Genomic DNA, 27,305 nt, shown 5'->3' with positions numbered 1-27,305 from the left:
GTCCTCCTGTGTCCAAGAGCCTTCAGCTCAAAAAAAATCAGCTCCTGACAAGTTGGATGGTTTTTGTGGGAAGTGTCCATGGTCCCTTTGAGTTATTACCAGTTACACACAGAGCCTCATTTCTCCTTCCTTCCCTCCAGTCCTCACAGTGGGCCATTATACTACATCCAACTGATTCAAAAATGGGAGCTGAGGGAGACTCTCTGAAATAGGCTAAAGAAACTCTACTGCAGTATGGCCCATAGGAGTACAGATTTTTTTTAACATTTTTGTCTCTTCTAAATAATTTCTCAAGTTCCATTTTTAAATTCTCCAAGTGCTGGAGTCTTCCCTGTGAGGACCTCACTAAAACAGAGGTAATGAAGGATATGATCAGTCTTCTGAGGGTGTTCTGACATAGAGGCAGGTCTGATTACATCATTTGCTTTGGGTTGAGTCTCAGGAGCTTTATAAAAAGCAGTCCTAAAGGCAAGTAGAGCGAAAAGGGGAGAAGAGGGCAATACCTCATTAGAAGAATCTCTGTATATGTGCATTCTGCTATTTGCCACATGTCTACAAGGGAATTTCTTCAGAGCGCAAAGAAACCCGTGAACTGCTGGAATATTATAAGTCTTTCCTTGAGATGTCAGCCAAGAGCTTCAGGATAATCACAGTGGCTACAGTGCTTATTTTCTTCCTAAAGATACAGCTCTCTATGCAAGCGCCGCTGAATGGTAAAGTCTTTCAGCTTTCTATTTTATTGTCTCTTGTACCTTAAAGCAGCCATTTATGCAGACAAATGGCATCCTTTCATTATTATTATTCAATCATATTCAAAGTTGTATATTGTTGCAGTCTGCTGTTGTTTGGAGTTAGTATCCTTATTTCAATTGCTCAGAATAGGTATTCTGACTTCTACAGGGAAGAAGAATTGGTCCTCTTATTTAGTTGTATTACAGATTTCTTGCATGCTCAGTATGCTTTGCTTTGTGATTTTTATTTCTCATAAAATGAAGCGGAGACTGGCCCTTTCAGAGTTAGTGTAAGCATCACACCTTTCCATCTGCCTGCTTATTTTTAAACCAGAGAGAAAAACATCAATCCCTGTGAAGCACCCTACACTAGAGGTCATTCTCTTATATTGGAAACAAGACTAGTTTCAGGAGGTTGGCACTCCTCATTCTCTTTTTAGGAATCAGTGTTCATGTAGTCAAGCTGATTATAATAAATTTTCATTTTTTCAAACTAATTATAATCTACTGGGATTTATTATAGAATATAAGGGGAATTGTTCTAAAGTTTTGTGTTACTCAGCACGTATATTCATGGGACAATAATCCAGGAAGTTCAAACATAATCCAGAGCTGTTAGTTCATGGAGAGCTCTGTCAGGACAAGCAGTTTGCCAGGTTTTTTCCATGAGCCGCAAAAGGCATGGAATTCAAACTTTTAAGGTCATCTTCTTATTTTGTGCATATGTCCTCTGAAAAAATGCCTACAGTCTATAGCAGAATCTCCCACTGAAGGACAGAGGTTCCTAGAACTTGATGCTTTCCAGAACAACAGAATAAATAAAGCTTTATGCTTTCTGTGACCATACAGAAAGTTTGGAATTAAAAGGATTTGACGAAAAGATATGTTTTACAATACATCCTGAAGGGAATTCTGGAGAGGCCCTGTCTCACACTTAGTTGGAACCTAGTCCCAAGAAATGGCAAGAGCTACAGTATCTGCCTATCTCAGACATCTTTTCAAGTAGATTATCACACCTACAACCATTTACACTTTCCTAGCTCTCCAGAGACACTGGAAATGTATTTTTTCCCTGCCTGTTGATCAGTCAAACACAGGTTTGACTGCTCTAGGAACCTCCTCTGCCATGCATGGAGGTATCACTCTGCATCACTCATCAATACTCATTCCAACATGAACAAATAGCCAGGAGAGTGTCCACAGATATAGAGCCATTGAATGTTCACTTCTAAACGGGAATCCTTCAATTTGACACCCTGTGACAGTCTGCCTGATTCTCATTTCATTATCAGGCAGAATAAAAGCAACAGTGGGAATCCTTAAAATCAGAGGGTTTTGGGAAAGCTGCAAAAGGCAGGCCTCATACACAGCAGAACTGCTATTAGAGCTAAGCAGTAGCCATAAGATTTGTCAGCAGAAAAGTTATATAAGTAGAAAAGTGAGAACAAACAGAACAATGGTCTGTGTATTAACACTTGGCTAGAATAACCCCCTAAGGTACAGAAAAGTATATCTAGTGAGATATTAGGAAGTTCTAAGCTTAATAATGGAGCTCTGTGCATTGTACCTTAAGGCTTGCAAGCAGGTATTGTATTGGAAATAAGCAAGCATTGTTTTAACAAAAAAGTACGTGTGCTTATAAAGATTGGATAGAACTACTGTCAATAAGCTTTTGCTTTGTGTGATTGGTCAAAAAACTTTTAAGTGAGTTGTAACACTGAGTTCTTTGTCTGCTGCCAGGGATGTGAGCTGCTGGCATCTTCCCATTGTCATAACTATGTAATGAGAGTGATGCTGGAAAATAAATAGCTCGAGATGCGCTCCTCAGCAGTCCCGTCCCATTCATGATTTGTACATAGATCCTTAGCCAGCAATAAAAATCTTGCTCAGGGTCTGAGGTTGGCAGCTCTCTGTGTTCATTCAGATAAAATCAAGAAGTTTCTGCCATCTGGTCATTGATTCATCTACTGATCCAAGATGAAATGACCATAAATGTGCCTCAGCCCTACCGACAGCATCTCTATGGCTGTGGTCACCAAAAAGTCATAATGGTAGCAAACAGCAGATTGTGAGTTTGCAGGCCCCAAGTTGGGCAACTGCCTGGGGGCTCCCCTGGCAGGGGAGACACCCCTGGAGCAGTTCTGTGTCAAGAATGAGAGATGCGCTGGACTTTTTCGGTCTTCAGTTTCTGTCTATTGTTATCAAAACTTAAGCACGCTGTCTGCGCCCAGACCTTGCATGTGTGAAAACAGCACAAAAATAGCCAACAACCTCATGCTGCAAGGTCTTTCTAAGTCTAATCAAAAACTAAACTACCCAATTAAGAAGTGACACCTAAATTATTTTCCTTTCTAACCCAATAACTGACCCCTAAAGACCCACAATGCAGATTTTTCTACCCAATTACAAGATACCACCTAAATCCAAGAAGAAAGAGGAAGAAGGAGAAGAAAAGAACTCGAGACGACACCCTATATCCTCCATCTTGAACCCATCTATAACATACTAAAAATCCTAAAACCTAAATTTCTCACCCATGTGACATACTACACTACTATCTACAATCTCTACAATCTATTTCACACTTTTGTGGTTTCTAGTTTACCATGAGGCTTTGGAAGTTTTCTTCATGAATGAGGGTCAAAGTCAGTGTTTTCCTGGGAGTCAGAGCACCCCAAGGCAGACAGGGGGATATTCCCCTTGCCCTGGGTTTCCACACAGATCATCAAAATGCTCGCAGGTTAAGGAATATTTCATTTGGCAAAAAACTTGAAGCTTTCACTTACTTTTGTGTTAAGTGGTATAACTGACCAAAATATTGTAAATGCCTAAAAGTGTTTGTTTTAAGGATGCTGTAGATTATAAAACTCATCATTTTGACATCTCATACAAATTTTAATGGTCAATAAGAGTATGAACACAGTAGCTATTGCTTTTCTCCAGTATTTCTTCAAACCCTCCTCACATGAGGATATTTCTAAAACCTAATGCCAGTTGTTTCTATCTTTATGCAAGTTTTGTCTACAGAATGACCAAAAGACACAAGCAACCCCCAAAAACCCCAGTAAGAGATAATCTCCTGCAGAGAGAAGGCAAGAGGAGAATGAGGTTTCTCATCCTGAAATCTTAAATGTGAATTCTTCTACGAGAGGAACCTGAGGACTTGAGTCAGGATGATTACAGAGACCTTGCCTTAAAAATTCCAGTGTAAAGAAACAAGGCACACTGATCCTAACAAACTGAAAGCAGAGAGTTTCATGTTCCCACAACATATCAATACAAAAGAGCTAAATGCACCTGGTTTGCAGAACCCAACAAATTAATTCCAAATATTTCACACAACATTTTTAGGGAAGAGCTGCATCTGTGACCACACTTCAGAGCACAAGAAATGCTGCCAAGAACCATGTATTGAACAGACAAGTGCATGTAATGATAAATATTTGCCTGCATGCATACAGACCCACTCACAGGCTCACTGTTTGTAAGATTTGTATTTCAGGACTGTTTTCTAAGCAGAAATAAAATTAAATTTGCAGAGAATAAAGATCAGCATTATCCTGATAACCCAAACTGTTCAGGTCTGTCAAGATGAGCACCTCTAATTATGCAGCAAGTTGAGTGATTTTAAATAGGTTTCAGGACCAGGAAAAAATATTAAAAGGAGCATTTTATAAGTCAAGACATTTCCAAAAACATGCAGAGATACTGTCCTAAGTTCAGTTCCTTAAGTAGTGGATGAGTATTGCTCATTTAACACTCACTAACTCTCCCTGGGATTCTCTGAGTTATATGGGTTCATGTGTCATACTCCCTTTTTTCAAAGTCTGTCTATTCATTTCTGTCCATCACTTCTCAGCATATCACTGATGTTTTTCAAACTCCTCAACAAGGCATAAGGGGGCTTATTGTAGTTACACTCCACTTATATTCCTTAGCTTCCTAACTAGAGAAAAAATCCCTGGGGTGTTCCTACAGACAATCTGTGGATATTCCAATTAAAAAAAAAGTACTGAGAGCAGTCTTGCCCCAAGACTTAGGTGACCACATGAAATTCACCCCTACAGGCAGGATCACAGGGATAATTATAGTTACAATTTGAGAGAGAAAGGCTCATAAAATATCAGAAGGTTTGAAAGTATTGATGCTTTTCTATGTTTTGCTCAACAGCTGGGACTAAAAAGATAGACAAAAGCATTGCAACATTCGATACATGGGTTTAAATAGCGATTTGTTTCTTTACAGAGTAAGATCAATTTCAAATACTCAAAGTAGTATTTCCTTTGTCTTTAAACAGCGTTAAAATGGTCTTATATTGGTAAGTACTAATTCATACATACAAAGTTATGGCTTTCTTCTGTGATTTAAAGACAATCAGCCAAATGTATTCTGGTGAGTACTTACTGGGATCACAATCCTTACCCAGGTTTGAATCTGGTCAATTTTCTTGAAAGCTGTTATTCATCCACCATGTTTCATATCTGTGTGACTGAGAATCAGTTACTGAATTCTAAATTTCCTTGTGGAATGACAGGAATTTCAGCAGACTAAAGCTGGCCCTACAACTGCAGAGGGTCCCCAAAGCCCTCTGTTTTCTCAGCTGTCACAGGCCAGCAGCACATTCTAGCCTAATTCTGCAAAGAGCATTCGCCCCCTACCCACATGTGTCTTGTTTTTCAAGTAGAATCAGAGTTCCGTAAGTCACCTGTATTCTGTTACTGGAGGCTCAGGTCCCTGAAGATCCCAGAAATAACAAAGCAGAATATATCACCTTTAGGAAGGCAGTGTTAGTTTGTAACTAATCCTTTTAGTCATCTACTAACTCAGAAGGACCTGGTGGCTGCTCAGGAAAAGAATTATTTAGTGTTTTTCTTTTAATTGATCAAATCCTCTAGCGAGTTATTTCCTCATTCAGAGTAGCATTTTATATGCCAAATACCCACACAGAAGTAGGCAGTATGGAGAATCTCAGAAAAAAATGCTTGCTTAAGCTTTTGGTGCTGTCCCAAGACAACACAAAGAACCTCTGAGATTGATCTTGCTGCTAGGAACTCCTCCTTTTGGCTGTGCTCCAGTTTACCTGACTTGCTTCACATAAGCAGAAGAAGAACTGTCAGCTGCATATGTATCTGCCAGTGTCCACACATAGACCTCACATTCCCAGTAGGGAAAAAGCTTGACACAGCTTTAACAAAAGCCTGGGTTTTCCAATTTGACAGCAGCCATCAGATAAATCTAACCCTGCTGGATAGTAAAGAAAACTTTTTTTTTTTTTTTTTTTTTACTACAACGAAAGCAGAAGTTTTGCCCTCTTTCCCATGGTAATGCTTGTTTAAATTAGTTACTTCTCCCTTCCTAGGAATTTGGATACCACTGTTGATTTCAAAGTATGTTATTCTCAGTGTCCAAGTTCATCAATTCCTGTTAAGCTCTTCCATACTGCAGTCTGATTTTGACATTCTAAATGTATGGAAGATAGAGAGAAGGTTCACAAAACAGATTATTTTTTCCTTCAACTATAGATTTTAAAACATATCTAGAAAAACATATAAAAGCAAATATATAAAAGTAACTTAAAAAAACTGAAGTGGCAACTGAACTTGCACAGAATAGTACAGAAAAGCAGAGGTAAAGCACTGATGCCCACAGAGAAAAACAGCTATTAGAGAGACTGCCAGGAAAGAGCCCCTCCATGATCCTAGTTCCTTAGGGCATTCTAAATCTTCCACTGTTTACCTTTGCCCCTGAAACATTTTGCAGTGCCTCTCACTAAAATTAGGTCAATAGGAATGGAAAGGAAATTAAGCCATTATAACCGCATTGCAGACTGATGTCAAGATGAGGGTCAAGGTACAAGATTAAGAGTGGAGGAGAAATCTGAGTGCTCATTGTCAGAGATTTCTATTTGTTGAGTATTTTACATATTTTACAATATGTAAAACTGAATGTTGATGCAGAGTTAGTACCTCAGGCCATAGTGGCAAAGCAAGATGACATCACATGTGATCAGGCCTTATCTATTCAGCACAGGCATTCCAAAGACATGAGAGTTTGCCTTGCATGTAATGGAAAGTGCTGCATTAGATACATCAAATATAAAGGCTAAACCACTCCTGTTTGCTTCTTCCTTAGTCTAACTGAAGCAATGCTATTTGTTCTTCCTGTTTCCACTACCCTTGTATATAGACCAAGAAAAAGTGACCAAAGGAAACACCACAGAGCAGTGAGGCCTGAGCCCTCCAGCCCTGGTGACACAGGTTTGCTTTGTGTTCTCTGAAATGTAGCTCCACCTTCTGTGAAGTGGACAAAGTAGATCAAGTATATTATAAGGAAAGTTAAAGAGCTGAAAGAGTGGTTCCAATGCCTCACAGCTCAAGACAGCATATGCGGGCAGATTTTGGCAATGCTGCTCTGTGGCTGTGAAGTGCAGGCTGAAGTCTTCTGCCCCACAAAAAAAAAACAACCAACCAACTAAAAAAACTCCAAACACCCCCCCCCCCAAAAAAAAAAAAAAAAGAAAAAAACCCAGAAAAAAAAACCAACTGTAGAAGTGGATGTTAGGCTTCAATTTTTTGGGTTTTGGCTCTTTTTCTGTAGTGTAAGTGGGCTGGAATGAAATCAGAGCACCAGAATCACCCTTTCAGAGTGGACAAGCAGCTCCAACTGAGAAAACTAGCTTTGCAGACAAATTTAAGGTAATAGTGCCAACAGAATTATCGATGTGCTTTAGCAGTAATAGTGCCAACAGAATTATAAATGTACTTTAGCATGTGAAGAGACAAATTTATGCTACAATGCAGACACTAACTGTTGGTAATAGACATCAGGCTAATTGTACTTGAAAACTCTTCCATTCTGCTGCTGCCAAATACTCCAATTCAGTGAGGTGCTGAGAACCTCTGCTAAGACCCTTCCACTTTCCCTTAAGAAATGCCAGCTTTAGTGAACACAGTAGAACATACTCCAGGTTTCTCATACAGCACTTGAATGCAGTAACAGTGACAACTACAGCCCCTGGCAATTCCTCTATCTCACAAGCTTGCTTCTGGACACGTGTGGAAGATACACACATATTGGCTCTGTGTGCACAAAATGGTATTACTGAGCACTGAGCAAAATGGAAACCATGTGGTTATGTCACCATGGCAGGAACCCTGGACTCAGCCTTCACCACCACCTCAGCCCTGGGCAAATGGCAGCTTTACAGCTTCCAGCTGGCTGAAAACAGGGCAAAGAGCTCTCTGCCTGGCTGCAAAAATACCACAGACATTCCCTGGACTACTGACCCAATGTATTTACTACAGTACTTCAGATCAAGAGAACTTGCATAGACTATGAGAAGCTGGAACAACACGAATATTAATTGGTCATCAGAGCAACAGTCTGATGGTACCACTGGTGTCTCACAGGGCTGTTTTCTCCTTATCTTAAATGGGTCAATGTATATATCCTGTGAGGAGACACACTGTTCATGAAGGAACATCTGTCCTGCATTGCCCAGCAGCACCAGTGTTGTTGGGGCTGGCTGGAAAGCACAAAGCTGCCAAAGGAAATGTTATGATGGACACATGCAGCCTTGGTGCTGAGGGTGTTTTGCTCAGCTCACTGGGTAGTGGGCAGCCAGACAATCCAGCAAATGATTCCTGCTTTATTTACAGACATCTTTTATTAAATAGCCATGAGGACACAGTCAGGCTCAGGGCTAATTTCAGTGTGGTAAGGGAACGTGGTCCTCTGAACTTGTGTCAAGCAAAGCAGTCCACAAGCTGGATTTGAGCAGCCTGACTTTGCACCCCCTAGGACAGGGAGGGCTCTTCGCAGCACTGGGAGCAGTGGTAGCAGGAAGGATCCTACTTCCAATGACACCAGCAGCTCCCTACCTTAATATGCTCACTCCAACAGCTGAATTAGAGTTTTGAGGGGGTAGAACAGGCCCATGGCACAATTAGAGCTCTGCTGACACAATCCTGGTGGGATCCTCATAGCAGCAAACACTTCTGAAATGCCTGGGTCACAAATGTGTCACACAAAAAGGAAATTAACTTTGAAGATAATTTTGCAATACTTCTTTTTTTTGGCAATATTTCTTATATATTATTATGTTAATATCTTTTGGGACTTGTAGCACAGGCCGATTTTTACATGCACAAGCTCTTCTTTATTCAGTAGTGATCAGCCAAAGCCTTTGTAAATACAATGTGATTTCTACTGAATTTATCTGAGTGTACTGACACAGAAAAAGGAAAATCTGGTTCACAATCAATCATTCATTTTCAGCAGACCTAACTAAGAAATGCCTTCCAGCTGTGTGGCTTATCTGCCTTAGAAATCTCAATTTCACATATGCAAAACTAAGCTCAGCTCTTTGAGACAGAAGTTTTGAGGCACTGAAATTAGAAAGACTACATGACAAAAGACAGAACTTCTATAAAAACTGGGTTTGTACCAAAAAAGAGGTCTTGTTTGGTTTTGTTGGGTTTTTTTTTAACTTGAGCAGGAATGAGAAACAAGCAAAACATTCTGTAGCTTAAGGGGCTGTGAGTGGAGCTGCAGATATATGTCAAGAAAAGGGTCAAGGTACATAAAGACTGCAACAGCTGCATCATTTTATAAAAGAGACAAAAGTTTTCCTTCTGAACTGGTGATGTAGGTGTGAAGTTCCCATATTCTCTTGCCAGCTCTTCCAGACATTTAAATCCCCCAAACACAGTACTGAAAAATGATTGGTACTTCATGACTCCCTGGCTGGGAGTAGACTTTTATTTTATACATCAATGTCGTGGTTTGACACGGAAAAAGAATTTTTCCGGAAGGAAGAGGTCAATTTGGACATTGACCAATTGAAGGTAGACACGCCTCTGAGAACACAGAGGGGTTAAAAGCAGAATTCCCAGGAGAACTCGCTCTCTTGGGTTCCGGTCAGCGGTCAGTGCAGGACTCTCCCCTGCCCGGCCACGAGCTGGGTGGGGGACGGGAGAAGCCATGTGGCCTTTGGAGGTAGGCCCAAGGGTGGAGGGACTGGAACCGGGCTGGCCCCCTGCAGATGGAAGGGTGGAGAAAATCTGGGATGTCTCCGTTCCCCCCAGAGTCTCTCTCTCCCAAGAGAGAAAAAGAGACGGCGGTGCTTTTGTCAGCAGTTCACCGCGGGGAAGGAGAAGAGCGGGGGGGCCGCAAGGTGCCCAGCCGCCTGTGGGAGCTGGAGCCTGGGCAGCAAGCCGTCTCTGGGAGTCGGGACTTTTAACCCTTCCTGATAAATGAAAGCTTTGTGAAATTTTTCTCCTCCTTGGTTTGAAAAGAGAGGAAGAGAGACAACCTGGGACCTGGGATGTTGGAAGGAGAAATTCCAGGTGGGAGGAGATGATGGAGTGGCTTTTAGCTGGACTTTTTCTTGTTAGCCACAGACTGAACTGATCTTCTCCTCCAAGAGAGACTATATTTTAGGAGGATGCTTGTGAGCCAAAGAGACCTGCTTCAGCTGGGAAAAGACAGAAGTGGAGCGAACAGAGAAAAGTTAAGGAGGTTTGTGGTGGTGCCCCCTGTCTTCGCAGAGGAAGAAGATAAGATCTCTGTTCTTGGATCCTCGGCCCCAGGGGGAAATGCGGGGAACTGTGGTCCCAAAAATAAAAAACTGAACTGTTGTTTTTTCCCCTCTTGGCAGGGCATCCTTGAAAAGAAAAAATCCTAAAAGCAGTCTGTCCATCCATGCATTGGTGGTGAGAGCACTGTGCATGGAAAGGAGAGGGTCACCACTGGCAAACTTTTTCTCCGGGCGGTGCCATGTGTGACATGGAAGCACAGGATGTGGCAGCTGTGTTTCTTGGGGGGTCTGTGGCACAAGAGAGAGACTCCTCTCTCCCTGTAGATGGACTGAGTGTTGATTATCTGGAGGGTGAAAACCTGATTGGGGTCCAGATTGTGTCTCACTGTGGTTTGTTGGAGTTGGGTGGTGGGAGGAGGAATGCTTTGGAAGGTTTTCATTTTGAATTGTGTGTGGTTTTCTTTCTTCTTTTTTTTTCCCCCTCTTTTATAGTAGCATAGTGGTAGTAGTTTAATAAAGTTTTTTTTCCTTGTTATTAGGCTTGGGCCTGCTTTGCTCTGTTCTCGATCGCATTTCACAGCATTCAGTTGAGAAATTGCATTTTCATGGGGGGGGCACTAGTATCGTGCCAGTGTCAAACCATGACAATCAATCACCTATTTAATTATCAAGTTTCCAAAGCTGTGATAAGTAATATGTTAAAATCTTCTTGCAAATTCACTACCTTATCAAACCTTTTAACATTATTGAAATCTTTTTACAATAAATGCTTCTCAATTTTCTGACATTGCTGTAATCTTAGTTCCTTGTAAAATGTTAAATTTTAGTGTCATTGTCTTGCACAGCAAGCTTGAACTTCTTGGTATATCTTAATGCATATTTTCCTGGGAAATATTCTTCAGTATGTATTCCACAGTACGGAATTTATGCTCTTCTGGATGTATTTGTTATTTGCCAAAAATAGGTAGAGGAGAGGCTTCTATAATGTCAGCATAAAATTTATTAGCTTTTTGAAATAATTTCAGCAACTTTAAGATAGTATCACAAGGATGTAAGAAGAAAGAAATTGATGTGATTGTCAGTGAACTGGAATCAAAAATTTAAGTTCAGCAACAGCAAGGACTATTTATACTGAATAGCACTGATTGAGTCTGAGTATCCACACTGCAAACAATGTCACCTGCTAACCCTATGTCTTGAATACTCTTAAACAGCTTTACCAAGGAAGTAAGCAAAGCCAGGGGCCTTATTAGACAGGAAAGCTGGACTGGACAAACGCAGGTCAAACCAATATTGTTAATCAAATGTTCTCAGTTTATTAGTGAGAAGAGCGCAGTTTATATACACTTCTATATAGTTTACAGTTTAAAAAGGCACTCTCATTGGCAAACTAACATTGTTTGTCTTTGTCTTAAGGTGGACTAAACTTCACACTATAAACCTGTACTACTTCACACCCAGAAAGCCCAGTGCTTCACATCACACCTTAATATAATTTGTAACTGCACCACAAACTCTTAATTTCTAACTGCATCACAGGCTTGAAGGCCTCACAAGGTCCAGATCTGAGGCCTAGGCTGGAGTAGCTCAAATCTCATTCCAGACATAAATCATGCACTCTCTGTCTCAGAAATGCTGCAACAAGTAAGCCTGTCTCTAAGCATCAGAACTGATTTTGTTGATTCTGTCACATGTACTATGCTTAAGTAAGATTCACCCCCACTATCCATTTACTTGGCAATTGTCTTTCATGTAAATAAGGTGAACTGCTAATAGAATCCTCCTGCCTGTTAATTTCCTTCAGAAAATATCTGAACAGGCTTTGCCACTGATGACCTGATCTTCAAAGAAGCCTCTGGGAATATTATAGTTTTGGAAAAGAAGCCTTCTAATCAAAGACTCAAGGGACTCAATCTACATAGTTTAAGAGAAGTGAGAAACTATATCCTCTATATTATAAGTACTTCAATGAGGAGCAAAAGCATGGGAACAGCAGGTTCACAGTGAAAAGCAAGCTGCCAAGGAGAGTAATTATCCATTGGGCACTAATGAAGTATCTTTTATCTGCAATGCTTAAAGAAAGAATAGATGTTTATTCCCTTCTGAAAAAAATGGCTTCATGGAATTCGAAATTGATCCAGGGAGGCCCAGTGTCCTGTGTTACACAGATCAGACTGGGTGATCCCTAAGGACCTTCCTGCCTTGGAAAGAATAATGAATGTACAGACACACGGAGAAACAAAATTGTAAGTACCTCTTCTGGTATTTAAATCCAAATCATCTCATCTTGTGGTCTGTAAACATCTGCTAGATGTTAATGTGGAATGAAATCAAAGGCACAATTAAAATTCTCTTGATATTATCTATTCTTTGCAGATATTACCTCAGGCAAAAGGCTGCGATGAAGAAAAGTTTCACCAGAGTTTGAGCAAGTTATTGCAAGTCAAATCGCCATAACACCTTCCATTTTTGCAAGTTAGCTTTTCACTGTAAATTATGCAATCCTGTTAGATAGTGCCAGACAGTTTGTACAGTAAGAAAAAATATGAGGGTCAGATGTAATCAGACCTGTCTCTAGGTCACTACACCCTCAGAAAAATGATCATATCCTTCATTACCTCAATTTTAATGAGGTCCTTTTTTGAAAAATAAAAGTCTTTAAAATTTAGAAAAGGCTTATTTTCCAAACTTTGTGTGAAGGTTGACACAGGAGAATGTCTGTGTTAACTGCATAGTGAAAGTTTGACAAATGTGTCTCTGTTAATTCATGCAGGTCCTGATGGAGAGAAGGCCTGGCCAAAGAAATACCTGTTTTGTGGAGGAGTATTCCAATCACCAATTGATTTCCACAAAGCTATTCTCCAGTATGACTCTAATCTCTTGCCTTTAGAATTCATAGGCTGTAAAGTGCCCTCCACTGACCAGTTTACATTGATCAATAATGGCCATTCAAGGTAAGGGAGCTCACAGACAGCAAGGAAGGGTAAAAGAAAGAGCTGCAGGAACTAATTGTTTTTTTTACTTCATGAGTGGACTCCTTTGATTATTAGATTAAATTAAGCTGCTAATCAGATGAGAAAGCCTTCACATCAGCATACCTACATCTACAGAACAGGCTAGAGAAATTTGGGCATGTACTAAGTTGTCATGGTTTGACACTGGCACAATGCTAGCACACCTATGAAAATGCAACTTTTCAATTGAATGCTGTGAAATGTGTTCAGGAACAGAGCAAAGCAGACTTAAGCTTAATAACAAAGGAAAAAACTTTATTAAACTACTATTACAATGCTACTGTTATAAATGAAAATTTTTCCAGCCAAATTAATATGAAAAAATAAAATATTTATTTTGCAATCAAATTCTATCTAGCCAGCCACAAGGAAAGAACAGAGCCGAGCCCGGGGTTGGCCCTGGGTGTGCAACAAGGAGTCAGCTTCATCAGAGGTTTTCCTCCATGCTCACACACCTCCATCCTGGCACAAGCGGTTTTTATAGGGAAAATTCCGCCTGAGGCCAAGATTTCAGCAATCAGTCTTTTCTTCTATTCAGAGTCCATATGTTAATAAGATTCTCTTTTTTTGGTGATGAGGGAGAACAATTCAGTGTCGAGAGTTTGTTGAATCCCTTGATGAAATTTACGGGAATTTGGGAACGCTGTATTCACATGTATCTGCCTGAGGATTTCCATGATATCCATCTCGGGTCGTTCACGCTAACGATCAGCATCTGGGGTTCCCGTAGCTCCCCAGACATGGCCCATCTCCTGGCGAGCAGTACCTTCTTACTTGTAAATCAGTTTCCATTATACACCCAGTCTCGCCTGCGAGGGTGGGGGGGAATCCTAATACAAATGTGTATAGAATTCTAATACAAACGTGTATACTCTAACAAATATTCAGTATCACATATATCATATTAGAAATGGCACTAATTATATCTATTACACGTAACAATGAAGAAATTTAAAATAAAATCTAGGTATATCAGAACTAATGCCCAAGATTTTATTACTTTGGTTGTGGTGCACTGAAACAGAAACAGACTTTGTGATTCTGCTAAAAAGATATTAACTGGTAACATATGGGGAATGCGTCTCTTCCATTCTTCAAAGCAGCTCAATTGAACAACATGAGGACATGGGGAAGAGGAAAAAAAATGTAGGAGCACGATTTTGTTCTTTTGACTGGAGACAGAAACCTCTTTAGTGTAAGGTAAGATAGACAGTGATATGTAGTGGTAGGTAAGAAGACAGAAAAATAATTAGAAATAATGTACAAACAGATCCTCCCCACAGTAACACTAAATCAGTGTCAGTACAGTAGGTAAAGGCAGATGATGCTGTCTCATAAAGGTCTCCTGTAATGACACAATATACAATACCAGTGAGTCAGCCCCACCATTTTTCATTCCTTCCTGAAACACTTGAAGACCTAGAAATAAGAATAGTTATAAAGCCCTCCTTCTTTGTATTCTCCTTTATTGCAGAAGTATCAAAATAACCTACATTATAAAATGGCCTCTGGTCTCACATACTTGGTTATAAATTTTCCAACATGCAAAAATCTCTTTTTAAATCATTCTTTCAGTGAAGTTGACCATCTCAATTGAACATCATAAGCCCTTTTTTCAGTAAGGGCCAACCTCTTGGGACAGATTCCTGGTTTTCCTCTTGATCAATTTCTCCTTTAAAACCAGGTTGCTTCAGACTAGGAATGACTGGGACATCTTTCCTTGTGAGCCTTCTTTTCCTAAAGGTTCTTCTCAGTCCTAAGTGAAAGACTGGACTTTCACAGTTGAATGCATCAAGCTGATGTGACAGGCAATAGGCAGAGAAGGAAATATTGTTACTCTGTACTTGAAGGGTGCCAAAGTGAAGAATGAGCCAAAAGAACAACACTGAGAGTCTGTCCTTCCCAAAACAGTCACACTGGTAAAAGCATATTCCTTGGAGAAGCTAAGTCACTACCACTGTCAGATCCCACCTCTAAAATATGAAGTTTGATTATTTCTGAAAGAAAGTCGAGACAAAAGTCTCAACTCAAGAACCCCTTCAAGAAAATGGAAATTAATTTCCAAGGTCAGATGCACCTCTACTGCTCCTAGAAGGAGTAGAGATGCGTCCTACTCTAGAAACCGCACTTAGATACAAATTAATTTACCTCTGAGTAACAAAAAATTAGCCTCTGTTGAATTGATCATTATACCATCTGCTGCTAATATCTCTTTCAGCTAGAGAAAACCAGAAGGATGCTTAGTATTGTGCTGTTAAGTTATTCCTATATATAATTGATGTTCTTCACCAGCCAGCTCATACAATCACCTAGACTGAAAACAGTAGAGCTTAAAAAAACTCCTTTTCAGTAGGAATCTAAAAATACAGAGGGTCACAGCTGTTATTTCACTACAGTTTTGAGCCTTGTTTCCCCTGAAAAACATGTCCAGGGCAGTCCAAAAACAAACTGTGTTCAGTCTGGAAAATAATAAAGATAAATTGCAAAAAAATCAATCTGTTCTTGACATAAGCCATTGCTTTATGAAATACCAAATGCTCCAAGTGAACAACTGAGAAGTTTCTGCTGGGTTGAGAATTACTGCTGTAATTTCTACACAAAAATCTCCAACAAGCCAGCATGCCTTCCCCACCCAAGAGCCTTAGTGAGCAGAAGTGAGGGTCGTGTGGGCAGAAGTGAGGGTCATGCATACAAAGGTCTCTATCAAGAGAGGAAATGCTCATTCTTAAGGCCTACGATTATCTTGCTGCTCAACATCAGTATTCTGGATTTTTGGGAGCAGCAAGGAAAGGGGGGAGTTTATTTGGTTTTATCCTAAAAGAAGGTGCTCCTAAAAGAAGATTAAGAGACAGCAGAGTTCAATAAAACAGGGGATATAAATTACCATGATAAATATTAATTTATTAAACCATTTTCAATCATTACAAAAAGAAGATACATGAGCCTAAATTTGGCTTTGACATATCAATAATTGTCTCCTCAATGTCTGAGATAAATTCACATTCTTCAAAGATTTCCACTAGCAACAATTGTCACATTAAATTCATATATTTAGGAAAATAGAAACGGGTATGTTCTAAATGTTCTAAATCCTGATCTACCAAGAAAGGCTTAAAGAGAACAGAAGCGTTTATCTTCTACCACAGACTGAGATGAATTTGAGTTAAGAATCTGCTTTTTTCATACTCAATATATAACATACTTAGACATGGTATTTTTATTTGTCCTGTTCTTGAGTGCTGTGGTATCATTTGTTCCTATCTGGTTTTGATCTCCTTGTAGTGAAAATGTATCTGTCACCTGCTATGTCCATCAGAAGCCTCCCATTTGAATACACTGTGTCTCAAATTCACCTGCATTGGGGAAACTGAAACAAGTCCAAAGGCTCTGAGCTCACTGTCAGTGGGAAGCATTTTGCAGCAGAGGTAAGGCAGGCCAGCTCAGATCAAGAAAAGAAGCCAAGAAGGGTGGGTAGGTTCTATTGTTTCAAAGTAGGATCTCTCTCTTAGGTAAATGACTGTAAAAGGCTATGAGGCTCTAAGCCAAGTATTTATGATCTGGGGATATACAAAAAAAAAGGGTTGTGCACAATAAAAAAAAGATCGATTTGGACATACTAAGTCAGGGAGCTGGAGTTTAGAGTCTAAAATTCAGAATTGGCATCAGGTCACTTGAGGTAACTTTTAGCTGCACAACAGTGCTGCTCTGTTTACCTTTACTCACCTTCTTCAGCACAGTGACAAACTACTTATCTTTTCTAATTTTTAAATTATGGATTTGGGAATAGATTTTGATAAGCACTACCAATCAGATATTTACCTCAAAATTATTTAAAAAATGAAATTAGCCAGAATAATTTGCTTGCATTACAGCACTTTAGGAATCTGCTTCTTCTCTAGTCGTATTTAACACTGGGGTTTGCATTCCAAATATTGGAGTGCTAAGGTGTTCTTTTTTTCAGAAAAAATTAGTAGCACTCCAGTCAAGATACCTTGAAGCTGAAGTCATGAATCCTCTTTCTCCCCTTATCACGTAGTGGGGTGTGGGGTGTGTGTAACTCAGCTACAGCAGGGCTGCGAGTCCCAGGACCTTCTGCCTTTCTCTAAAAAGACGTTACCACTGCACCCAGAAGTCACTGAAGAGCCCTCGCACGTTGTCTTATCCTGAGGTGGCTGCAGGTCTTTTTTAACTGTGAAAGATAAAAATGAGCATGCCCCAGATTTTATTGTAACAAAGAATCTCCTCCTTTGTAGCTGCATATTGTACATTACAACTCTGAGAAATACCCAGATATAACAGCAGCAATGGACAAAGCAGATGGACTGGCTGTTTTGGCTGTTCTCCTTGAGGTAGGATGCATAATCTTTATTTTCTGTTTGCTTAGAATATGCTTTCAATCATTCAGTTATGAGAGACCTTTAATGTAGAAAATTACCTATATTATTATTATTACTATTATTATTATTATATACAGTGGCTGAATAAAGGGTCTTCCTTTCCTCTTTCACAAAAAAATAAACAGGGTCAGATTCTAGCAGCACATACCAAACCAGGACCAAATGCCATGAAAAGAGGAATTCTGAGTATTTCCTCATGTTTTTTAGTAAATTAACTTCAGCTATGTTAAATCCATTTTTGCATTTATTTACAGACTCATGACTGCTAGTGTTTATCAAACAAGAGGCAACAGTGAATTTCAAGCTCATTCACTCAAAGCTGGCTAATGTAGCATGAAGCAGTTTGAACATAGCAGAGAGCCACAGGCAGGCACAACTCTGCCTTTGACCGCTGTATGTAATTAGGATTTAACCACAGTTTTCTCCCTGCTCACTTCCCAGATTCTTTGAATAACAGATTACAGAAAACAAGTATGTTCAGTGACATTTTAATATATCAGGATAGCTTTCCAAATTTTCTTTCTTAAGTCTCATGTATGAAGATAATAATGCTCTTAAACAAAAAGAAAAAAAATAGTAGATTGTACTTTTATAGTTCTTATTGAGGATTAAAACTCCTCAGTAAGATAACTTTAAAGATAATTTTTAAATGTAAGGATTTTCTGCAGTATAACAAAACAAAATCACAAGTTTCCACATTTCCATCAAAAAGTAAAATGTTCCAGTTAGCAAACAAAGCTCTAACTGATATTACCCAAGCTCACTTCCTAACACCTCTAAGATCCTAACAGTAATTTTGTGTTAAATTTCATTTCATTTGGAAGCTGTAGCTGTGAAAAGTGTCAGAGTATTGTATATTACACTAGGGAATAATACTGGGATTCTGGTTATTTCTAAGCAATCGTATTTGAAAATCAAGTTAGTGAACAATGGAGATCAGGTCTTAGGGATCCTTTCAGACAGCTGGTGGGTTTTACAGTTAACATAAAGACACCAGTTTACTATGTCTGGTTGTCAGAGGAGTTGCTAAGCACCAGCTCTGAAGAAGTCATGAAAAAGGCATTGATTATTGGACTGAAAAGCTACTGGTAGCAGTTGAAAAATAGTCTTGTGTGATAGATGATTTACAGCCTTGGTCAGATAGTTGAGCTGTAGCTCTATGGCCCTGTGGTACCCAATAGTGTAATTCTTTACCTCCCTGGACTGTGAGAAGCAGCAGAAAAAAAATTTTTGTGGGTGGAAAAATGCAGCTTTGACTGGAAACCAGGAGATTATCTGAGAAGCCTAGCAGCTGAGAACTTCTGCCTGCAATGCTCTCAGAGGAAAGGGTTTCTCTTCATTTGCACAGCACTCTGAGCAGGCAAGGGCAATAGGGTCAGTGCACACAAAAAGTCTGCACTGCAGTTGTAAAGGCAGCAATACAACACAGAAGCTCATATAGCCTTGGAGCAGGAATATTATCATGGCTCTGAGGATAGAGGGAATGTTTTGAGATATAAAATACTTATGCCATTCTAGTACATTAATATCTGGATGGTGGAGGCCCTTGCCTTAGGACAGACCAGAAGCACAGACTCATTTTCAGACTAGTGATTTGCGCAGCTGTTGATAATGTGATCATTGCAGATTGGACCCTTCAACCCATCCTATGAAAAGATCTTCAGGCACTTCTGGAATGTGAAATACAAGGGTGAGTGGCTAAGTCAGATTGAGAATGTCTGAGAGTATCAGGTGTCACCCTGAGAGGGATTGAACTTGCTGAAGAAACAGTCCAGATATCCCAGGCAAATCTGTCACAGACTGTGAAAGGCTTCCACATGCAGTGCATTCCTGGGAAGAGCGTATGGCTAGCATGCCCCCTGTAATTCTGACTGGGCCTTATTTGTTCCACATGGTGTTTTTTAGTTACTATGGCCACAGTTTATCTTAGAGGACTCTGATTTGGTGTCTCAGACAAGATTTGTACATAAGAAACTTAAAAACCTGTAGTCCTTATTAAACTAGGATCACCTCTGCTAAGAGGTATTTTTCTTTTCCTAGTGATATGACACTGAAAATATCCTGCTTACCAAAAAGCAAATTCACTTCACCTGTGTAGTCATGATGCAATATTTAACACAAACCCCCTTTTTTAGATCAGAAGGTCTTGGTCCCTGGTTTCAATATTCAAGAACTACTTCCTGACAGACTGGATGAGTATTATCGCTACAAAGGATCCCTGACAACTTCTCCATGTTACCCGAGCGTTCTCTGGACAGTTTTCTGACACCCCGTTAAAATTTCTCAAGAGCAGCCAAGTTCCAACAGGATACATTTCCCTGTCTGGTGTCTGCTAAAGAACATATTAAATACATATTAATACATATTATACATTATTTACATAGCAAATGCATATTCTCATTTCCTGGATTTTTCTTATGTTCCTGTAAAACTGCTAAAATCCTTTAAGTGGGAAGAACAGCACAGAACTGACATAGATTAATATCCCATTCTGTTTGTTGTTAGCACATTCTCAGTTGGCCAGAACAAAGGACAGACAGCTGCACAGCAATTGGTACAGTATCAGCTTGAAAAAATCCCAGTCAAGTGAGATGAATTTTAATTTTCATTATGTACTTACTCCCTGCTCTAAGTCTTTCCACTGGTTACCTGCAGATTATTGTTTGGGCTCCATGTCTGAACATTATTCACCAAGTATTTTAGTGCTGTTTTGATCCTTATGGACTTGGGTGGGTTGGGAAGTTTCTAAAAAGCTTGTGTTGTGTTATTTATTCATCTTTAATTCCATAACTTTTCTACCAACTTACATTTTTTGTGCTTATCTAATTAACTTCTTTTGCTCTTAGGTGCCACTTACCTAGACTATAAACTCACAATCACTATCTTCTGATTCACTTAGTTATAGACACAGGGGAAAACATTATTAACAAAATCTCAGATCGAATTACTGCAAGCTCCTTGTTTTGAAAATACATTCTCAGCTTCTGTCAGACCACATCTCTACAAAAATAAAGAGCTCTTTCAAAAAGTAGCCTGTAATACTACTTAGGAGTTAGACTGTGCCAGGGAGAGCATGCTGGAAAAGTCTACCATGTTTCCTCCCATTGACTTTTCCTGGCAGACAATCTGATAGTAAGCAGTAGTTTCACCAGGATGTAAAAAAAATACAGGTATGGACTTGGAGATATCACATTGTTGAAAGCATTATTCTGTATTTAGGTTCACATTTAGGCCACATGAAACTTAATTATTAATGTATCTCCTTCCCTTTGACTACACCTTTTTCTTTTTTCCAAACACTCCCAGCGATCACACACTGGCAACTGTTTTCTCTGTATTCTGCAAGCTGAACAGGCACTTCCCTTTATAGTTACTGGCACTGGAAACAGCCATGTACTGCACAGAGAGTGATGACCCAGAACCCCTGGAAATGGTTGATAACTTCAGAAATGTTCAGGAATTCCATGAAAGATTGTTTTTTATCTCCTTCCATGAAGGTGAGTTGTACAAATGCTTTTGTGCAAAGAAACAGGGCACAGTGATCTGTGTAAACGTGAAGTACTGGAATGGCAGTCCTGCTCTACTGTACTGCTACAAAAACAGCTATCTCCCTTCAGTTCACTTTGTTGCCTTTTCTTCTCATATTGCATTGGTGCATGGGCAACTGTACAAATATAAGGGTAGGTAGGGTAGGTAAGAGTTTTTTTTTCCACAGTGGGTATCAGGGAAGCCCTACAACCAAAGGAAGGGGATAAAAAAGGAAGACATGATTGGCCTTGTCATTCTTATTAGAAGTATTTGCTGTCACTCCAAATACTAAACAGCTTCACAGCTGAGCTGTTTCAGACAGTGTAAGTGCTTAAGATGGCCTTGTCTCAGCTGGCTCTCAGCAAGGTCAGGCTTGGTCTTATGCAGACCACACATTTAAAGGGAGTCCCAACTTCACCTTTCAGGGATACTGTTTTGGGGAATCTACACAGAATCAGAAGAGGTCCTTGAGGAATTCAAACTTGGGAAATAAATATAATTCATAACACTGGATTGCATGATTCAGTGTTACAAACTAAAAAAAGCCAAAACACCATTTTATGAGGAAGAACTGATTCAAAAGCTTAACTCTGCAGTGTTACACAATGACAACATGTAAGTTTGGTGGGTGGCTTTGCACAAAAGTCTGCATCTGTGGTGAGAAGCTGAGCTGTACCTCACAGAAAGGCCTTTGAATACATTGTGCAAAATGTATTCTTCCAAATTCTTTGTTGTCTTGCAAATAAATACTCTTAAGGATCTGTGAAGCTGGCATGTACACTCAAGACAGATGATTCTAGGCAAGCCACTGTACTATTTGAAATTAAAAAAGATTTCTAAAAGAAAAAGCAGACTTCACCAAAAAGATTAGCCAAGCAGTAAACTTTCATATTAATAAAAGTGATGTGTTAGCACATCATTTTAACTTTGCCTCCCATTTTCTTCAGTGTTTTGATGAAAAAACAGAAAACACAGGAGTTGTATGTTTTGGACACAACAGAAACAGTTCCTTGCAGGCACACTGCAGTAGCTGTTCTTGCCATTCCCCACTACAGACAGACCTTTTCATAAAGTATCTCTTCTAATAGAAAGCTATAAAAAAGAAAAGTGAAGATTAGAGATCAGCCAAAACAAATCCTGGGCAAAATATTTCTCTGAAATCAGAGATGATTTAGATTTGTCACCAAAAATTGGCTAATCTCTTAAAATGAGAATTACACTAGAAGTTCTCGTTGTTAGATTCTAAACAGAATACCTAAGAAGATTACAAATTTACCAAATTATCAATAGTTCTTAACATATCCGTAATTAATATACAAAGTGATACTAGTTGCACAAATAATGTTTTGAGTAAATGAAAAGATAGTGAATAGTGAAAGTGGGGAAAAAACAAGATTATGTCAAACTTTTTTCTGCTTTTATGGATTGGACAACCAGAAAAATGTTCCCCATGGCATTCTTAAATGACCACAAAGAGATTAAAACTTTCTTCTCCAACCTCCAGTCTCAAACACTGGCTGCTGACTAGAGAGCTAGTTGGGTCCAGAATGGCTAATTTAATAATCTTTTTCAAATCTCTGCTCAAGCCACATTATGTGCAATGATTTCAAACAGCGGAATTTGCAATACAGCTTCCATGTCTCTGAGACTAAGGCTTCCCCTGCAGGTCTTAAATCCCTGGACAATGAATCTGCTATGGCAATGCCACTGCAGAAACGCTTCCTGAAGTACCAGAACTTCCAGAGTGAGCACCTCCCTTGTGATTACAACAGGTTCACCATGAAATCCTCTGTAGTGATCTAACTTTTACTTTTTCTACCTTCATCCTCTGTTTATCAAAATTCACTATCTGGTGGGCTTGACAAGGGTATGTTGTCAATTCCTAACAACACCTATGAGCCATTGATCAGCTGAGTCTGAATGGTTAGTCAGAAATGAGAAATACAGCTTTCCATCTGTTTCTTAAGCTGACCGCACCTGACCATATTATTTCTATAAGTCACACTCAGTACTTAATAGTAGAAGGGAGAGAGTTACAACCCACAAAGCCAGTAACTGAAAATCTGACACTATGCTTTTCATCTAAGACTCTCCAAACATTTCACAGAAATAGTGTAAGCATTATAATTTCCATTTATGGGGGAAAATTTGACCTAGATGTGACTCTCAAAATTTTTGCTGTGAACCAGAGTCAAACCAAATAATAACATTTAGTTCTCCATCTGCTAAGCCACAATATTGGCTCCCACACAGAGATGACACTAGCCATAAAAGCATTTTCAATGTATCTTTAAAGCTGGCATGACTTAGCAGAGTTAGACTGTGGGGCTGTTCACACCCCAGAATCAGTCTCTATGGCTATGAAAGACATTGCTCAGTGCTACTTTAATAGAAACCCCATTCAGTCTAAGTACATTAAATTACAAAAGCTTATTGACTCTATCAGTGAACCATAGAAAAAAATGTTCAACCCATTTCAAAAAGGGTATTCATTGCCTCTGTAATCTCACATTCCAATTACTGCAGTCACAAAAACTTTCTCGCAGGTGCAGCCCCTCACCTAAAGGGGAAAAAAAGAAAATTAAGAAAAAATTGTTCCTGTCAAAGCTCAATGAATTAAACCTGGCTGCTGCAAGTGTCCAGCCTGATGAAGTCAGCTGCACCTCAAATAGGAACAGAGCACACCTATTAAGAAGGAAGGAAGAGGCCATGCAGAGAGTCAAGGATTGAGCCATGCAACCACAGAAATTTGTAAAAGAAATCCTGTTGTGCACATTTAGGCCGCTACCAAGTAGGTTTTCAGAGCAACTTTTTTTCCTTTTCACTGACAAGCCTGAGCTGCCACCTTCCCCTGAGCACAGGCACCACAAGATGGGGCCACTGACCTGTGTTTTGTTGCAAAATTTAAAAATGACTGAGGTGTTCAGTCATCCACATTTTTGATGCCAGTAATGACCATCTAAATTCATGCTCATTATTTAAAAGAACCAAGTTTCAAAAACCCTCTAATCTTTAAGGATTATACAGCAAAACTCACGTGTGTTTGAAATATATTTTGCCTATCAGCAATTTATTCCAATAAAATCCCCTTCGTATAAATGCAGCTGGAATTTGCTACGATGTTCAAACCTCCTCAGTTAAACAGGAACTCATGTCTAGTTTTGATTAGGGTATCAGGCTGAAATATTATCTAACTAAATTTTCTAGGAAGATCCTCTTATCACAAGACATACTCCCTGCCCTTCCTCTTCAAACTACAAGCTCTTTTTCTACAGTTATCTCTTTGGTGTTATAGATTTGTGTCCATTTGACACCTTTACTATGACAAAACTCACCTTTTGTAAAACAGCTCTTCTTCAATTCCATGGATTGTGAGCTTCTTCCATTCAGCTGGACTTCAAATTAATGGGTCAAATGCAGTTAAACTCCACATTTTACATTTGTGTTTCACCAACAGCTGATTTAATAGGAGAAAATATTCAGATGGAATACATGAAACCTGTCAGTTTGACTCTATAAGTGCTCTGATATTGCTTAGTGAGAAAAAATAATTTGAAAAACTATTTTAAAAATGCATAACTAAATTAAGAAAATGCAGTTAAGAAAAGGGAGCTCACTTCCAGGATCTTTGTGGAAGCCAGAAGAAATAAAAAATGCCTCATTGCCAAAAATGTACATGAAGATCACTAAGAAATATAGCATTATGATAATCCTTAAGTCTTTATGCAAGCAAGAGATCACTCCATTTTTCATACCAATATCCTGAATTAATTTTTACCTTCTTTGATGCCTTTAAGCTATGTTCTCAACAGCAAAGAATATCGTTCTTCAGCTGTCCACAGTCAGTGGTGTTCTCTGTGAGAAAACAAAAGGCATTGAATTTAACATCCTTGATTGCCTGGGTTTACTTCTTTGGGTTATCTTATGATCTCTATTACAGCATAAAAATCATATACCTGCTATGACCTGCTGAACCAGTGCTTCCACATTGGCATTATGACTTCAGCATGTGTCTCATGTCACAGCACTGTAAACTGTGGAGCCAGCTGTGGAATTGGGACATTCCAGAGAACATCTGTGCAAAATTACCCATTCGTAGTCACAAAGTGGTGTGACCAGGCTGTAGAAAGGTTGCAGATGCAGAATGCAAACATTATGACAGACCAGAGATTTACCTTCAACACTCAAGGTAATGGTATTAACAGTTGTGCATGTTTTCCTTCTTTTCCTAGGTTTTGCGGTATCTGTTGTGATAGCCTGCATTCTGGGAGTTCCTATCATTCTTGCAATAGCATTCTGGCTACTGAAGAAGAAAAGGTAAGATATCTGGCTATCATATCAGAAAAAAATTTCAAGCCATATTTTTCCTCTGACACAGAGAAGTGCTTGTGTGTCCAAAACTTTGCATCTTTTTTATAGTGATAAAGTTTGATCTTTCAGAAGACATGATCTCTTCCTACAAACTATGATTTGTTTTTATTAGTGTAGATGTTATTTCCCTGTGTGATATGAGGCTGGATCAATAACTGACTTGCCCAGTTTTTCTATTTCTCAAATGCCATTTGTTCTTTTCTTGTTCTTTTTGCTAGCACTGCTGCTCCTAGTTGCTTTTTGTATCCTTCAATTTTTTCCTGGAACGGTACATGAAACAAGGAGAATGGAATTTTAGGAAAACCTCTCCCAAAGGTCACAACATTTTAGAGGAAGAAATATGTACTGCCAAAAGATCATCAAGATACTGTTTGCCAACAAAGCCAAATCCTGGATAAAAAAAATCTAAGATTACAAATTTTCCTACAGCCTGATTCCCTTTGTATTCAGCATTGACCTTGCATACAAAATGTGTTCTCCTGAAATATTTGAAACAATAAGCTATGTGACATTTGCATTAGTACAGAGAAAAATAATCTCATACATGCATAATGGACAACTTTAAGTAACTAATCACGCTTTTCCTTCATTGGCATTACACTTATTTAATAAATTTGTTTTATTTTACGTGCAAAAAGGGAGGTGGAGACAACAGAGGAGTCACCTTCAAACCAAGCATGTACACAGAGAAAGAAGACATCTCCAAAATTTGATGCCCTGCTCTGTCACAAAAGTCCCTTTTCATTCATAGCACTGATTTATTTTGAATTGGTGAAACACATCACTTGTTCTTGGCTAATGATAAACCCCTAAGAGAGTTCTAAAAACACATACCAGCCAAAAGTTTTCTGTAGCCCTTGTTCTCTTGTTTTCCAGAGAGATATGATCAGTGAATACCCCTGAGCTGAATTCCTCACCATATTCTTCTCATGTCTGCTGCTTACTGAGTCTGGGTGTTTTATTTGATTTTACAGTTAATCCTAAACTCCAGTTTTATGTTTTGTTTAGCACAGGTTTTCCCACAGGTATTCAAATCTGAAGACACTCATCAAGCTACAAGCACTCTTCCCTGCTAAAACAAGGTGCTGGTTTTAGCAGCAAGAATATAAACAAGATAAAGGACAAACTGTATTTGACATCAGTATTTGAAATGTGCTGTTCAGCAGATACAGCATATACAGTTTTGAAAAGTGCAGGGTATGATAGTGTATTCACCAATGGAATTGTAATATTAGAGGAAAAGACAGGTGTAAATGCAATGAAAGCCGCATGGATTATTAATGGAGTTCAAGCCCAGGAACTCAGTGCTGAGAAAACACTACTAGGGGAACAGCTCACTTTCTAATTATTACACAGTCTCACAAATCTGTTAAGGAAGTCAGTCCCTCACTGTCACAGGAATTAGAGATGAAGATTGTCTTATTATTCTGCTCTTATTTATAGTGTATGAATGATGTGAAGATAATGTAGTTGCTGCTGCTTTTAAGCAGACTTGTCATTCAACCACAAAATCCTGATAGATGTATTAGTATATAGTATATATACTAATTATATAGTATATATACTAGTACATATTACAGCTGCAATTACACAGTAGACTTTTTTTTTTTTTCTGATTTAGTTCTCTTAGTAACCTAATTCTTAGAAAGAAATCTAAATTATCTTTTCAAACCTCATAAGCTAATACTTGGAGTTTCATTATGTGTTTTTGGAAGTGAGAAGCATA

The 27,305-nt window shown here is 39.1% G+C and overlaps 1 protein-coding gene across 1 annotated transcript; it reads left to right on the top strand.

Annotated features, from left to right (window-relative positions):
- The first annotated feature begins 622 nt into the window (after positions 1-622).
- Positions 623-26,292, top strand: CA12 (carbonic anhydrase 12). The gene is given in 10 exon segments (XM_072934007.1): positions 623-713; positions 5,029-5,049; positions 13,043-13,220; positions 16,564-16,708; positions 17,537-17,632; positions 19,307-19,370; positions 19,816-20,000; positions 21,051-21,177; positions 25,441-25,523; positions 26,206-26,292. Coding segments are annotated over 10 exon segments (1,077 nt in total).
- Positions 26,293-27,305: the final 1,013 nt, after the last annotated feature.

This window comes from Taeniopygia guttata, chromosome 10, assembly GCF_048771995.1.
Source record: "Taeniopygia guttata chromosome 10, bTaeGut7.mat, whole genome shotgun sequence".
Lineage (NCBI taxonomy): Eukaryota > Metazoa > Chordata > Aves > Passeriformes > Estrildidae > Taeniopygia > Taeniopygia guttata.
This window is presented reverse-complemented; position numbering and strand designations above follow the sequence as displayed.